At 37.9% G+C, this 14081-nt stretch overlaps 2 protein-coding genes across 6 annotated transcripts in view; one reads left to right on the top strand and one right to left on the bottom strand.

The window, feature by feature from the left end:
- RABGAP1L (RAB GTPase activating protein 1 like) overlaps positions 1–14081 on the top strand; it is a 776559-nt gene that overhangs the window by 673508 nt on the left and 88970 nt on the right. For 2 of the 5 annotated variants that reach the window (XM_044915944.1, XM_021682813.1), the window contains exon 1: positions 1542–1652. The exons of the other annotated variants lie outside the window; for them this stretch is intronic. In XM_044915944.1, the coding sequence (XP_044771879.1) occupies positions 1542–1652 (111 nt within the window). Of the gene's footprint in view, positions 1–1541; positions 1653–14081 lie in introns of those variants that run through there. 5 annotated transcript variants of the gene reach the window in all.
- LOC110574143 (COP9 signalosome complex subunit 9-like) lies at positions 12730–12903 on the bottom strand. The gene has a single exon (XM_044915947.1). The coding sequence runs from the start codon at positions 12901–12903 to the stop codon at positions 12730–12732; it is 174 nt and encodes a 57-aa protein (XP_044771882.1).

The raw sequence follows: 14081 nt of genomic DNA, 5'->3' as shown, positions 1-14081 counted from the left end.
ACTTGCTTCTGTTTCCTAGCAATAAGGTGTTTTTCTCCTTCCGTGTGTGTGTGTGTGTGTGTAATCTAGAATGCATAGCAATTGCAAAATTCTCCTAATCATATTTAAATGGAACAAGGTGCTATTTAAGTAATCATGTTAATCTAGGTGAAGGTACTTCGGGGAAAATAGACACCATGAATCTCATTCTAAGTTTTGTCCTTTGAAAGGCAAACAATTAAACAACATAACAATGCTATTGGTAATTAGGGCTAAAAATTCCAACCAGTATCTGTATTTGATTATAGACAAACATTGGCAAATTGATTTCTATTTCTAACAAATGATATTTCTCATGGTACTGCAATGTCATAATCTATAAAAAGCAGAGACAATAATAGCTTAATTAGAAATTTTAGAAAAACAACTTTTGGAGGAGCTTCATTTGTTCTCCCCCTTTTTATTTGCTTAATACTTTTTCCATGGAATTAGCATACATTATATTTCCTGGTAATTTAGGCAGCCTTGTAATGATAATTATGGGCAGCTTTCAAATTTTTCATTAGGGCATATTGAGATTCATTTATGGTTTCCAACTGTAAAACACTTCTGGTGGCTAAGACACCACCAGTTCATGACTATCTGCTAATATGGGTAATTAAAAGAAACCTCTAAGCTTAAAAAAAAAAAAGAGGAGAACTTTTATCTATGGGAGAAAAGCCATAAGTTTAGAAATGGGACCTTTGTGTTGCTTTCTGAATAACAACGGAAAACAAAGTTCCCCAAAGCAAGAATTTTATTTAAAATATTTGTGTGTTTTTTAGTGGGAGAAGGGGAAATGATAATTAATTGATATTGCAGTCCCTGTTTCATTTTTATATTTTGGTACTTTTCTTTAACAGAAATAATCAGAGGTGAAAAAGAATCTCTTTTTTTCATACTTCAGGAGATAATTTTTAACCGCACCAAGAATTCTAGAAATTCTGAAAAACTAAAGCTTGCCATCTATTTATTTTCTATGAATGTGGAAAAATAAGCTGTAAGAAAATCCACTTCTCCTCCAAGAAGAAGAATCTTGATATAAGTAATACTGAAGTAAGAAGATAAACTTAGAAAGTTTCTAATTACCAAGAGCATAACATAAATCAGTTTTGGGGGTGGTCTTTTGTTTTGTTTTGTTTGATTTTGCTATAGGATGGATATTTCCAGTTAGAAAACTTTTCTTTATTTCTCTTTTTGAAGCTGAAAGAAGATTTCCCAAAACCGAACTTTCCAGCTGCTGTGTTAAGAATGCAGAAGGTGTTTATAGTGTATACTTCCTCCACAGATAAGAGACCTCCCTTGGTTTTCTACTGGGGGTGAATTGCCAGACAAGCCTGGGATAGCAGCTGCTTTTCTTTTTTTTTCCCTTTTCTTTTTTTCCTTCTGGATTTTTGATACTCCGCCCCCTGAAACTCAGGTGGGTGTGGGCATTGGCACTGAACTGCAGTAGGAGTTTTCCTTGGATAGTCTGGTCTGGAGCTGGGGTAGCAGCTGGTGCTGTGGAAGGGCCAGCTGGCAAGATGATGGAAGAAATCTCCATTATGGTGGCCTATGACGCCCATGTTTTCAGCCAACGGCATGATGAAGACTTCCTCACTAGTCTGGTGGCCATCAGCAAGCCCAGGTCTATGGTAGGTGGTGCCTCGCACACTACTCTGGAGCTGTTTTTTTCCTTTCTAATATGATAGCTGTATTCCTATAGCAACTGAGAAAAACTTCCTGGGAATTAAAATAGAAGTATTGCTTTTGGCTTTGTGTTCAGGCTACAAAAAGGTCTACAGGTTTTTAATGATTTATTTACATCACTAAACACTATTATATGTTTAGTAGTGCATTTTAAAGTGCTTTAGGAGTAAAACTTAGGTTAATACTTTCATATGTAGTGAGGGTCAGAGGAGTTTTATAGTGGCAAATATCACTGTGTCCCATGTGTTTGCCTTGTATGTATGTATATGATTATTAGGTGAAGGTTACCTACATTTAAACACATATGATTCAGTCTTTTGAAGTGTAACATTTTTACCAGTGGGCTATAACATCAACATGGAGAACCAAACTATCTAAAAGTCAGATAACTTTCAGAATGTTTACGTTATTACTAAGAACTATTATGAAATTAACTTCTAGTACAATTATTATTCGGATTTAATACTTGTAATTTTTTTTAACCATTCTCCAAGGGTCTTGGTGTGCATGTCCTCACATAATAGAAAAATGAAGTTCTTGCAGATGTTTATTCTCTGTAAATGTCATCCTTATAATGGCTGTCTAGTTTAAGATAGCAGTGAGCCATACTTTTTTTTTTTTTTAAGATTTTATTTATTTACTTGACAGAGAGAGACACAGTGAGAGAGGGAACACAAGCAGGGGGAGTGGGAGAGGGAGAAGCAGGCTTCCCGCTGAGCAGGGAGCCAGATGCAGGGCTCGATCCCAGGACCCTGGGACCGTGACCTGAGCCCAAGGCAGACGCTTAACAACTGAGCCACCCAGGCGCCCATAGAATGAAAGACTATATCGTAACAGTTATCTTGCTAATATGAAACCCTGATTCTCTATTTTAAGGCATAGGAACCTTAAAAACATACTACAGCAATTTCTTCAAACAATATATTGTTAATGAATAATATAAAGGGAATCTCATACATTGATTTTGAAAAGACTTATGGCTTATATTAAGTAGATGCAGTCTATTGCCATTGTTTAGATGCTGATTTGAACACACTATAAAAAACATCTATAACTGACCACTAATTAGATATTTAATGATACTAAGATTATTCATTTTTATGCAATAATATTATAATTATGTTTAAAATGATTTAGAGATATATATTAAAATAATTATGGATGAGGGCGCCTGGGTGGCTCAGTTGGTTGAGCGACTGCCTTCGGCTCAGGTCATGATCCTGGAGTCCCTGGATCAAGTCCCGCATTGGGCTCCCTGCTCGGCAGGGAGTCTGCTTCTCCCTCTGACCCTCCCGACCCTCCCCCCTCTCATGTGCTCTCTCTCTCAGTCTCTCTCTCAAATAAATAAATAAAATCTTAAAAAAATAATAATAATTATGGATGAAATGTCTGCAAAGATTCAAAAACATTTAGGATTCAGTAGAGTGGTTAGTGATGTGGATGAAGTTAGATGACTGTGTGTTGGTAATTGTTGAAACTGGGAGATGAGTATATAGGGATTCATTATACTTCACTTTGTAGATTTTTTTTTTTTTTAGGTAGGCTCCATTCCCAACATGTGTCTTGGACTCATGACCCTGAGATCAAGAGTTGAATGCTCTACTGACTGAGCCAGCCAGGTGCCCCTGTAGATGTTTTATAGATACAGTTTAAAAGAGTCAGCTGGACCAAAAAAATAGCAAAAGCCAAATAAATAAAACATAATATACTTCTATAAGTGTTCATTAATACAGAAACATCTAGCCTTTTGCATTCTTGTCCTATTTAATATATATAACCTACATTTTTTTCTATTTTTATAATTATCTATATTAGGTAGATATTATTGCCAATCCTTAGTTAACCACAATATTTTACCAAGTCAGGAGAGATAGTCCATCAGTAGTTGTGGATAATCTTTTAAACTTCATTTTAGCCATAGTTTCACAATATTCCGCCATGAAAACTTATCCAAAAAATTTAGAACTTTATTTAATTTCTTTTTGGTGGTCCTGTAAAGATCCTCTTTAGGGATCTGAGCTGAGTCTTCAAACACTTGTAGGAATTTTCCGTGCCAAAGGAGAGAAGAAACAAAAACAGATATAAAGTGGCACAATAAAGAGGACATGGGAAACTGAGGAGGTAGGCGGTGACCTGACCAGGTCCTAGGGAGCATCTCACGCTCAGCAAGTGTAGGACATTGTGTGGTGTGCGTGTGTGTCACATGCACATTTACAGGAGGCGCAAAGAGAGAGGAAATGAATCAATGAATTAATATTAATGTGCTTACCAGGAACACTTCCGTTTGTAGATTATATGAATATTCAGTATGTTGACGTATGTTGTGCCTTTATACAACTTCAGCTCCCCCAAAGCACACTTCTGCTGCTAACCCTGGAGCATGTTTGCTATGAAACTTGGTCACTAATATGGAAAGTCTCAGAGGTATGATAAAGACACAAAATATTGGACTGTATACTAAACATTTAAATAATATAGATGTTGGGGGGTTGAATATGATTATACAACTTTCTGGAGATACATGGTTTTCTTATCAGATGTGAGATTTTTAAAGAATTAACTGGTATAGGGGCGCCTGGGTGGCTCAGTCATTAAGCGTCTGCCTTCGGCTCAGGTCATGATCCCAGGGTCCTGGGATCGAGCCCCACATCGGGCTCCCTGCTCCGCGGGAAGCCTGCTTCTCCCTCTCCCACTCCCCCTGCTTGTGTTCCCTCTCTCACTGTGTCTCTCTCTGTCAAATAAATAAAATCTTTAAAAAAAAAAAAAAAAAGAATTAACTGGTATAGTCTTTTGAAGATGATATTTGGTTTTGGTTCATGTGGAAAAGTTATACTAAAATTGTGCTAAGATGAAATATTTATCATTTACTTTTTATTCCATATTAGATTTTTTGCTTTGTCTGAGATGAACCCTTTAAATTGTATGAAAGAGATAAATACTCAGATTTCCTACAGTATGAAATAAATTACTTCTCAATCTGATTTATTACTGCACTGTGAAACAAATTACATTCTTGCTAACATATAAAATCCTTTGGGTTTAGGTCGATTATTACAAAGGGTATTTAGAAGGTTTCTTAGTACAGGATTAATTAAATATCTTTCTGTAATTGGATTTTGTTTCATAATGGAAGGTATCTTGATTCCTCAAATGGTAAAAAGCCCATTAAGAACAGTGGTTTTGATGTGGACACTGAATCTTTTCTTGTTTATAAGTAGCCCTGTGGCTTTCTGACATTTTTGGTGGAGACTCATGGTACAAAAATACAAGCCATTGTGCACACAAGACTAAAAGAAAATTTAACTAAACAATACTTTTTTTGCTACTTGTGATGTAGTCAGGTTTTTTGTTTTGTTTACAGGCTAGTTATGTTCCACTGAATTGATTTCAGAAATGTCTCAAGCTACACTTTAAAAAATATGGCTATATCCTATTGATCCTTTGAATAATAGTGCAAGAAAATCACAAATCCCTTTATAGAGGTCCCTTTAGACAATCATGGCAAGAAAAAAAGGATAAGGAAGCCAAGCCTCTCTCTCTCTCTCTCTCTCTTCCCTTCCCTTCTCTCCCTTCCCCCACCCAAGAAATTACCTGGGCTCCCGGCTGGCTCACTCGGTAGAGCAGTAGAGCATTTGACTCTTGATCTTGGGGTTGTGAGTTCTAGTCCCATGCTGGGTGTAGAGATTACTTAAAAAAAAAAGAAATTGCCAAGGCCAGTATTGTATTTACTAAGATAAACTAAACAAAAGATGAGAGTCACCACTTGCAAAACTTAAGAACTTTTTAATTACAGCATAAATAAGTTGGTGTGTAAGGTGAAAATCCAGTATAGTCAACATGGCTTGAGAAACATTTAGAAAGGTGACTCATTGAACACAGTATTCCAGCTTTCCTTTAACAGATTACCTTTTCTTTGGTTGTTCACTGGCTGAAATTAACTGACTTGCATTTTGAGACAAAATTGTACCCTCCCCCCATTCTCCCTCCAAAACATGTATCTTTAAATCTGACCTGAGGTGCTCACACAAGGAGTGATAAACAATAGAGAGAGGCAGTCTCCGAAGTTGTCCTCAGTCACGACCTTCTGTGGCAGAGAGGAATGGCCAGCATTCCTCTCTACCTCCTCCACCATTTCCAGTTATTTCTGTTGCTGACTAGTGTAAATACACGGAAAAGATCACACCTGTTACATTTATTATGCATTCCAAAGGAAGCTTTGAATATGTATTTAAATTCAAAATGTGTGATTTAAGCAGGTAACAAGCCTAATAACCAATGCATACTTACTGTCAAGCTTGAATATTTCAGGTTAAATGTTAATTTATATTCTGAATTATTTCAGTTTTTTTAATCTGTAGAGTGGTTACGGAGGGAACTTTGCGTTCTGATGTCTGTTAGGGCAGTTCGTAACGTTACAGACATTTTTGGTTTACTGCAATGTGCTGGTATAAATAGAATATCCCTTCCTCCAAAGACCTCACAAACAAGTAAAAGAAGCAAAATAAATATTTATAGCAGTGATACTTGGCTATGATAGGGTAGAACAAAGTGAAGAATAATTACCACTGATTGAGCAGTGTGGAAGAAGCCTTCAAAAGGGGATGGCGGGGTGCCTCGGTGGCTCAGTTGGTTGGGCGACTGCCTTCGGCTCAGGTCATGATCCTGGAGTCCCGGGGTTGAGTCCCGCATCGGGCTCCCTGCTCGGCGAGGGGCCTGCTTCTCCCTCTGACCCTCCCCCCTCTCATGTGCTCTCTCTCATTCTCGCTCTCTCAAATAAATAAATAAATCTTTAAAAAAAAAAGGGGGGGGATGGGGGCATTTAAGTCAGACTTTGAAGGTTGACCAGGTGCTTGCCAACTAGTAGAAGAGGGTAAGACCTTTCTGAGCAGCGGAACAGCTTGTGCAAAGGCCGAGAGGTTAACAGCTTTAGGGGCTTTTTAAGTTAACAGTGTCCAGTTCAGGTTTTAGATTTGCTACTTATTCATAAATTACCTAAATTCTCTACATTTCAGTTTCCTCATCTCAGGAATGAAGGACATAGTAGTACTGTCTCATTGGATTTCTGTATGAATTAAATGAGAGCATTTGTACAGTATTTAGCACAGTGAATGCCCTTACTATTTGTCTCCCTTCTAACAAGGAAAGGGCTGTTCAGACTGGAGAAGGCTTAAAGGAAGGAGTAGACTGAGTAGATAAGGCACCATAGTGATGTGGAAGAAGGAGGGGGGTGGACAAAAGGAGAACATGGGCTCATTGGGTTACCCTGGTGAATTACTTTGTTTGGTTAGGGAATCACCATCAGGTTATCAGTCCTGTGGGAAACTTGAAGTCTTCTGCCCTGAAGGTGGTACAGAGGGTCTTAGGTTTGAGCCTCAGGAAGGTGGGAAGGTAATATAGAATCAGTAGGAGGGATTTATATGGGCCAAACCATCTGCTGAGTAGATGTATTGATTATTGCAGCAATAATCTGGAATAATGGACTGACAGGGGCCACATTGCCTATGGAAAAATTTTTAAAGGGCATTACAACAATGCAGGTGAAAACTTGACAAGTGTCTGGTCTTAGACACTTGACAGTGGCAGTGTGATAAATTAGTCCGCGCATGTTGGTTAGTTCTTGCAATATATATATATACAATAATACTACTTAGGAAGAAGCAGCAGCTGATTTACATGAGAAGAGTAAATTATTGAGGTAAGTTGAAAATTACTGTAAACTTCCTACTTTATATAATTGGAATGTTTGTTGTGCCAGCTTGAATGGGAAAGTTGGATATCAAGAATGTAATGGAGGGTCGCCTGGGTGGTTCATTCAGCTGGGCATTGGACTCTTCGTTTCAGCTCAGGTCGTGATCTCGGGGTCCTGGGATCAAGCCTTGCGTTGGGCTCTGCGCTCAGCAGGGAGTCTGCATGAGATTCTCTCCCTCTGCCCCTCCTCCCTGCTCTCGCTCTTTCTCAAAATTAAAATAAATACATCTTAAAAAAAAAAAAAAGTGTGTTGGAGAAAAGATGGCCTGGCTTTACTAGTTTCCACATCTTGAAATTCTGGGTCGCCTATCACTGTAAGGGACTTGGTGTTTGGTGGCTAGAACACTGTCCATTAACAAAAGCTGTTTACCCAGGCTAACACACGTCTAGCCTCTATTGCCACTAGATATTTGTTCTTCACTGACAGATACCAAAATAGCAGCACTGTGCCAGCAAAGGGAAGGAGCTCTTTCAGGGAGCTACACTTTATCTGTTCTATCAATGGGAGATGAGGGTAAGCATTCTGAAATTACTGCCTCCTTATTGGGTTGGCACACTGAGGTAATCTAGCATGCCAAATTAGGAAGAAAAAAAATTCAGAGCAATTCCATGTGCCAAATATGGGTAAAACAATGAAATCAGTAGTTATTTCTGAATCTTCACTGGATATACATTTCAAATATTGATTCGAATAAAATATAAGACCAATTGATTCGTCCATATCTTTAAAAAATGTTATTAGCTGAACATTTTTTATTTTTAATTGTTCTTTAGTATGTACACATTCTGGCTCTATTCCATCAATTTCAGTTTAGTGTCAGGAGCCAAATCTTCGCTCATTTGGTTGATCAGTTCTGATAATGAGTTAAGGTTCTTACAGTTGCAAGTAATAAAATCTTGAGCTGTCTTAAACAAGAAAGGGCACTTACCATACAGACACCAGGGTGTGTCCCTTTAAACACAAGGGCAGAAGTTCAGCCGGGCAGCAGGGCTGGTACTGGACTGATGCTGGCAAGAGTCCTCCCTGTCTCTTGCCACCTCATTAACTTCTCTCTTGGCCTCTCCTTTATCTCTTTACCCAAGTTTTCTGCTTCTTCATTCTCAAGGAATATGGCTGCCATATAGCATCCAGATTTACAGTTCTGTCATATGCAGAGAGTTCAGCTGCTACCCCTAAGTCACAACTCCAGAATCCTCAGGGAGAACCTGGCTGAGTCGTGTCAGGTGAGGTGACATAGCGTAGAGTAGAGCCTATGGGCACAGGCTCTGGAGCCAAACTGTCTAGGTCACATCCGACCTCACCTCCAACAAGCTTGCCGGCTTTTGGCAGATTCCTTGACCTCTCAGAGCTTCATTTTTTCTCATCTGTAAAATTGGAACCATATTAGAAGCACCTTATAGGATTTTGTGAGAATTAAATCAGTTAATGCAAATACAGTACTTGAGCTTACCTTGCACACAGAGGCACGTGTGCATTAGTTGGTATGATTCTAAACTGATTTCTCTTTATAAAAATCTTGAAATAAAAGATGAACTTTTAGCAGACTTTATAAAGAAATTCATTATCCAAAAATTATTTAGGTGGTTTTGCTAATAAATATGAAATCATTGAACCAGCTTCTATAACAATAATTATGAACTTCTCTGCATTTAATCCTGTTTGAGATTTGAGAACTCTTCTTTCTATGCTTGATACTGGGGGTGGTGTTGATTTGTAAGTCAATTCAAAATATTTGGGGTAGGGAGATGTTATAGAAACAGTTGACATAAAACATGTAACACATTAAATTTTTTATTTCTGTTTTTAAATCCTAACTTACCACGGTGGTTGAAAAATATCTTATTCTAGGTTTTTTGTTTGTTTTAGTATCCATGTTTGTATTCAATTTAATAATCAAAAATATTCATTGATCTGGCTACTATGTGCTGTGCTATATTTTTAAGCCCTGGGAGCGAGGTGTGAACATGAAAGACATATCACTTGTGAAGCTTGTACTATTTTGGGGAGAAGTCAGACAGAAATAGTAGCTAATGATATTACTTATCACCTAGTGAGAAGTATTATACAGAGACTTAAAATGGAGTGATATCATCAAAAGGGATTAATTGGAGGCTTTATTTCGGATAGTCACTGGGGGCCTCAGTGGTGTCATTTGAGATCTGAATGACATCTATGGAAAAATCAGGAAAAAGTAGCTCAGGCAGAGAAAAGCTCTAAGAGAAAGGCCCCAAAGTGGTAATGAGTTTGATATATTAGCAAAACAGGAAGGTCAGTGTGGGATCACAATGTGGAGTGAGCACCAGGGGCAGACAGTGGTAAGAAACGTGGTTGGGGAGGAAGTTGGGAGCCCTCCATCATAATGGAGGGCTTTTTAAGTCAGAAGGAGTTCAGGTTTTATTCCTGATTTGATGTTCTTGTGCTTTAAAAATCTAATGGATCAGATTTTAGGCTTGGTTAACAGAAATTTAAACTGATGATTAAATTATTAGAGAAGCCAATATTATATCAAAAACTCACCACAGTGCTCAAACTCAATGTGAAATGAAATTGTAACATTCAAACTCAATGCCAGGACTACAAGCTGGCTTATAAATAAGATTTGCAGCAAAACAAAGCAAAAATAATACTGAAGCCCTGATCATTGTAATGCCCACAATAGGATTTCTGTCAGGCTGAAATACTGAAGAAGCTCACTTACCTGACACAGTCAGGACTGAAGTCACTTAATAGAAAAAGTTGGCTCGGGATGAAGCATTAAAAAAAAAAAAAAAGTACATATTAACCTAAACATTTATTTTAACTTAAAACATCAGTCTATATTCATTATCAGTTTCATTATAGGAATCTTTATGCCCTTTCTTAGAATAGGAATTCTGAAGTACATAATACTTTCTAGTTTGTTTCCTTAAGAGGGCAACAAATTAATAAACTTACAAAGCAATCTTTAAACTTTGTAGAGTTTTTTTTTTTAGCAACTTTTTACATCTTTGATAGTAGCATTGCAATCATTTAATGTGACAGTGACTTTTCTGTTTCACCATTGACTTTGGGAAAGTCTTTCCAGATTGTTCAAATTAGTTTTTATAGAAATAGCAATTCAGTTTTTTTTCACATTCATCTTATTATGAACATAAACATGTTTGGGAACAAATGCAACTAACTTTTTTTTTTTTTTTAAAGATTTTATTTATTTATTTGACAGAGACACAGCGAGAGAGGGAATACAAGCAGGGGGAATGGGAGAGGGAGAAGCAGGCTTCCCGCGGAGCAGGGAGCCCGATGCGGGGCTCGATCCCAGGACCTTGGGATCATGACCTGAGCCGAAGGCAGACGCTTAACGACTGAGCCACCCAGGCGCCCCTGCAATTAACTTTTTTAAGCATAAACTCAGTTGTGGCCTAGTCACCACAAGAGTTAAGCATGCCCAGGGTATCTGATTTCTTTATGGAGGGACTAGAGAATGGCATTAGTTAATCGGACAAAGTTTTTAAAGAGCACTCTTAGTGTATTTTGTTATTCGGATATTGCTGCACAACAAACAACCATTAATCTTGTGGTACGTAACAGTCGGCATTTATCTTTGTCTTATGAGTCTTTGGATGGCTAGGGTTTGGCTGATCTTGGCTGGCACAGCTGGATATAGCTGAGTTTACTTAGCTTCAGAACCCAGATTTGGTTAGATCTGTTCCACAGTGCCCACCCATTCTTTTGTGATCAATGGGCTATCTGGAATGCGTCCTTCTCATGACAAAAGTTTAGAAATTTCCAGAAGGGGGGGGGGTGCCTCGGTGGCTCAATCAGTTAAGCATCTGCCTTCAGCTCAGGTCATGATCCTCAGGCCCTGGGATCGAGCCCCACCTCAGGCTCCCTGCTTCTCCCTCTCCCTCTGCCTGCAGCTCCCCCTGCTTGTGCTCTCTATCAAATAAATAAATGAAATGTTAAAAAAAAAAAAAAAAAAGAAATTCCCAGAAGGGTCAGTGGAAATGCCTCTTAAAGGCCTGGTCTCAGAGCTAGCACAGTTTGATTTCTGTCCATGTTCCATTGGCCAAAGCAAATCAGAGCATCATTTCCAACATGGTGGGACAGGAAAGGATACACCACCATGGAGATTAGGAGGGGAAGTGACTATTTGCTGAACAGTCATCTACCACATATGTAATAATTGACCTTTCATGTGGCCATCATAGTTAGGTAGCTATCTACAATATGTAAATACTGTGTTTCTCAGTAGCATACTTTGTTTATAGTCATATCCACAGATTTGTCATCAGAAAATGACATATACTCAAAAATACAATAAAACCTGACTATAAATTCAAACTTACCATTCTATTATTCTTTTTCATTTTACTTGGAACTTTGAAGTGAATTGGCACTCTTCTTTCCCATCTCTCCCAAAGGTAATTAAAAACAGAAAACTCTCTTCTCCAGATGCGCCTGGGTGGCTCAGTTGGTTGGGCATGTGTCTCCAGCTCAGGTTGTGATCCTGGAGTTCTGGGATCAAGCCCTGAGTCGGGCTCCCTGCTTGTCAGAGAGTCTGCTTCTCCCTCTGCCCCTCACCCCACTTGTGTTCTCTCTCTCTCTCTCTCTCTTTCTCACTCAAATAAATAAATAAAATATTTAAAAATAGTAATAATAATAAAAAAGAAAGAAAACTCTCTTCTCCAATGACATGCTATGGTATGCCAACTTTGTTATTCCAACCTGAACCATCTGTTAGCCCAGGGATTTTTGACAATTTTGGGGTTATGGACTCTTGGCCATCTGATTAAGTCCATGGGCCCCTTATCGGAAAATTATTTTTAAATGCATAAAATAAAACAAAATTATATAGGAAAGCAATTACATTGAAATAATGTCATCAAAAAAGAGAAAAATCACATTTAAAATTTGAGGTATAATTGACATATAAACATTACTTTAGATGTACAACATGATTTGACATGTATATATATGTATATATATATTGCAAAATGATCACAATAAGTCTAGTTAACATTCAGCACCACACCTATTACAATTTTTTCCCTTGTGATGAGAATTTTTTTTTTTGATGGCATCACTTTTTTTTAAATTGAAGGATGAAAGTTGGTCACATTCAGAAATTAACAAGCCTCATACAGATGGTTAAAACCATCCTTCTCTTTCTTGGTTAACCATCTCCTAATTTCAAGTAATGTCCACAAGTTCTTTAGATCCGTTTGAAATTGTCCTTTGAGGAGATCCACCAGACCACTACATAACAAAGGCTTGACCACACGCACTGCTGTACCTCACTGGATATCATCATTATCAAAGAGATCTACAAAATCCTTTAAAAAGTCTGCATGGACTGCCTTTTCATTGACTGCCAAGTTCATCAGGAGCCCAGTGCTGCCTTCTGTCTCATCCAGGTCCATGTATGGCCCCATGCCCTTGGGAAATATCTTGTCCACCTCCAGCTTCATCTCCCCTGCAGTGCTTGGGGCATTCCTGGTCCTGTGATGAGACATTTAAGATCTACTCTCAGCAACTTTCAAATATACAATAGAGTATTATTTTCTATTGGCATGTAGTTGACTTGATTCTATTCTATTAATTTCAGGCGTACAACATAGTGATTTAACATTATATACATTACAAAGTGATTACCACGATAAATCTAGCTACCATCTGTCATCATACAAAGTTGTTACAATATTAACTATATTCCTTCTGCTGTAGACTGCATCCCTGTGTCCTATCTATTTTATAACTAGAAGTTTGTATCTTTTTGTCCCCTTTGCGTATTTCACCCCCCCCCCCCCCCCCACTGCAATGGAGTATTATTAATTATAGTCACAATACCATACATTTCATCCCCTGGACTTAACTTTATAGCTGGACATTTGTACCTTTTGACCACCTTCACCCATTTTTCCCACCCCCAACTCCCCAAAATCAGATTTATGATAGAGTACTATATGCTTCTTTATTAATACATTAAATAACAAGATATGGCAGCAAGTAGAATAACTACCTTAGTTCCTATAAAATAGTGATAAATATAAATAATATTTTGAGATATGCAATAACTGTAATGTGAATGAAAATATCTGTAATATCTATAGCTGATAATTTCAGAGGTTCAGGAAAATAAAGGTATTTTCTCCATCAGCGCTCAAGGACACTGAATTCTCTTCACAATCCCATAACATAACATTTAACATACTATCTGAGACACAAAGGTTTTAGGTAATGTTCCTTTCCTTATGGCTGGCTAGGAGAAATCTTGGCCATGCCTTGTATTCTTTCTCTTTCCCTTCTTAAAGATACAGAAAAATACTTGTGAAACTTGGGTGATTATTTGATTAGTCTCTCACTAACTCATAACATCAGTGAGAGCAGGACTGTATCTGTTTTTGTTTACCATTGTATCACCAGCCCAGCATTGTGCCTGGTGCATTGTTTTCTCTGTGTATATTTAATTGATGGTATTGGGAGAAAATGAAACACCACATAGGTATAATCATTGGTCTATAGTAGATGATGTTTGTGACAGTTGAATATATTCATGAATATCTGTACACGTAAGATAGGGATAGTTATTTAAAAATTTTTTTATCCTGGGGTGCCTGGGTGGCTCAGTGGGTTAAGTATCCAACTC

This window comes from Neomonachus schauinslandi, chromosome 6 (assembly GCF_002201575.2).
Source record: "Neomonachus schauinslandi chromosome 6, ASM220157v2, whole genome shotgun sequence".
Taxonomy (NCBI): domain Eukaryota; kingdom Metazoa; phylum Chordata; class Mammalia; order Carnivora; family Phocidae; genus Neomonachus; species Neomonachus schauinslandi.
This window is presented reverse-complemented; position numbering and strand designations above follow the sequence as displayed.

What these genes read in the sequence shown, in the direction of transcription:
- LOC110574143 (XM_044915947.1), bottom strand. Translation starts at nt 12,903, where the DNA reads ATGAAGCTGGAGGTGGACAAGATATTTCCCAAGGGCATGGGGCCATAC.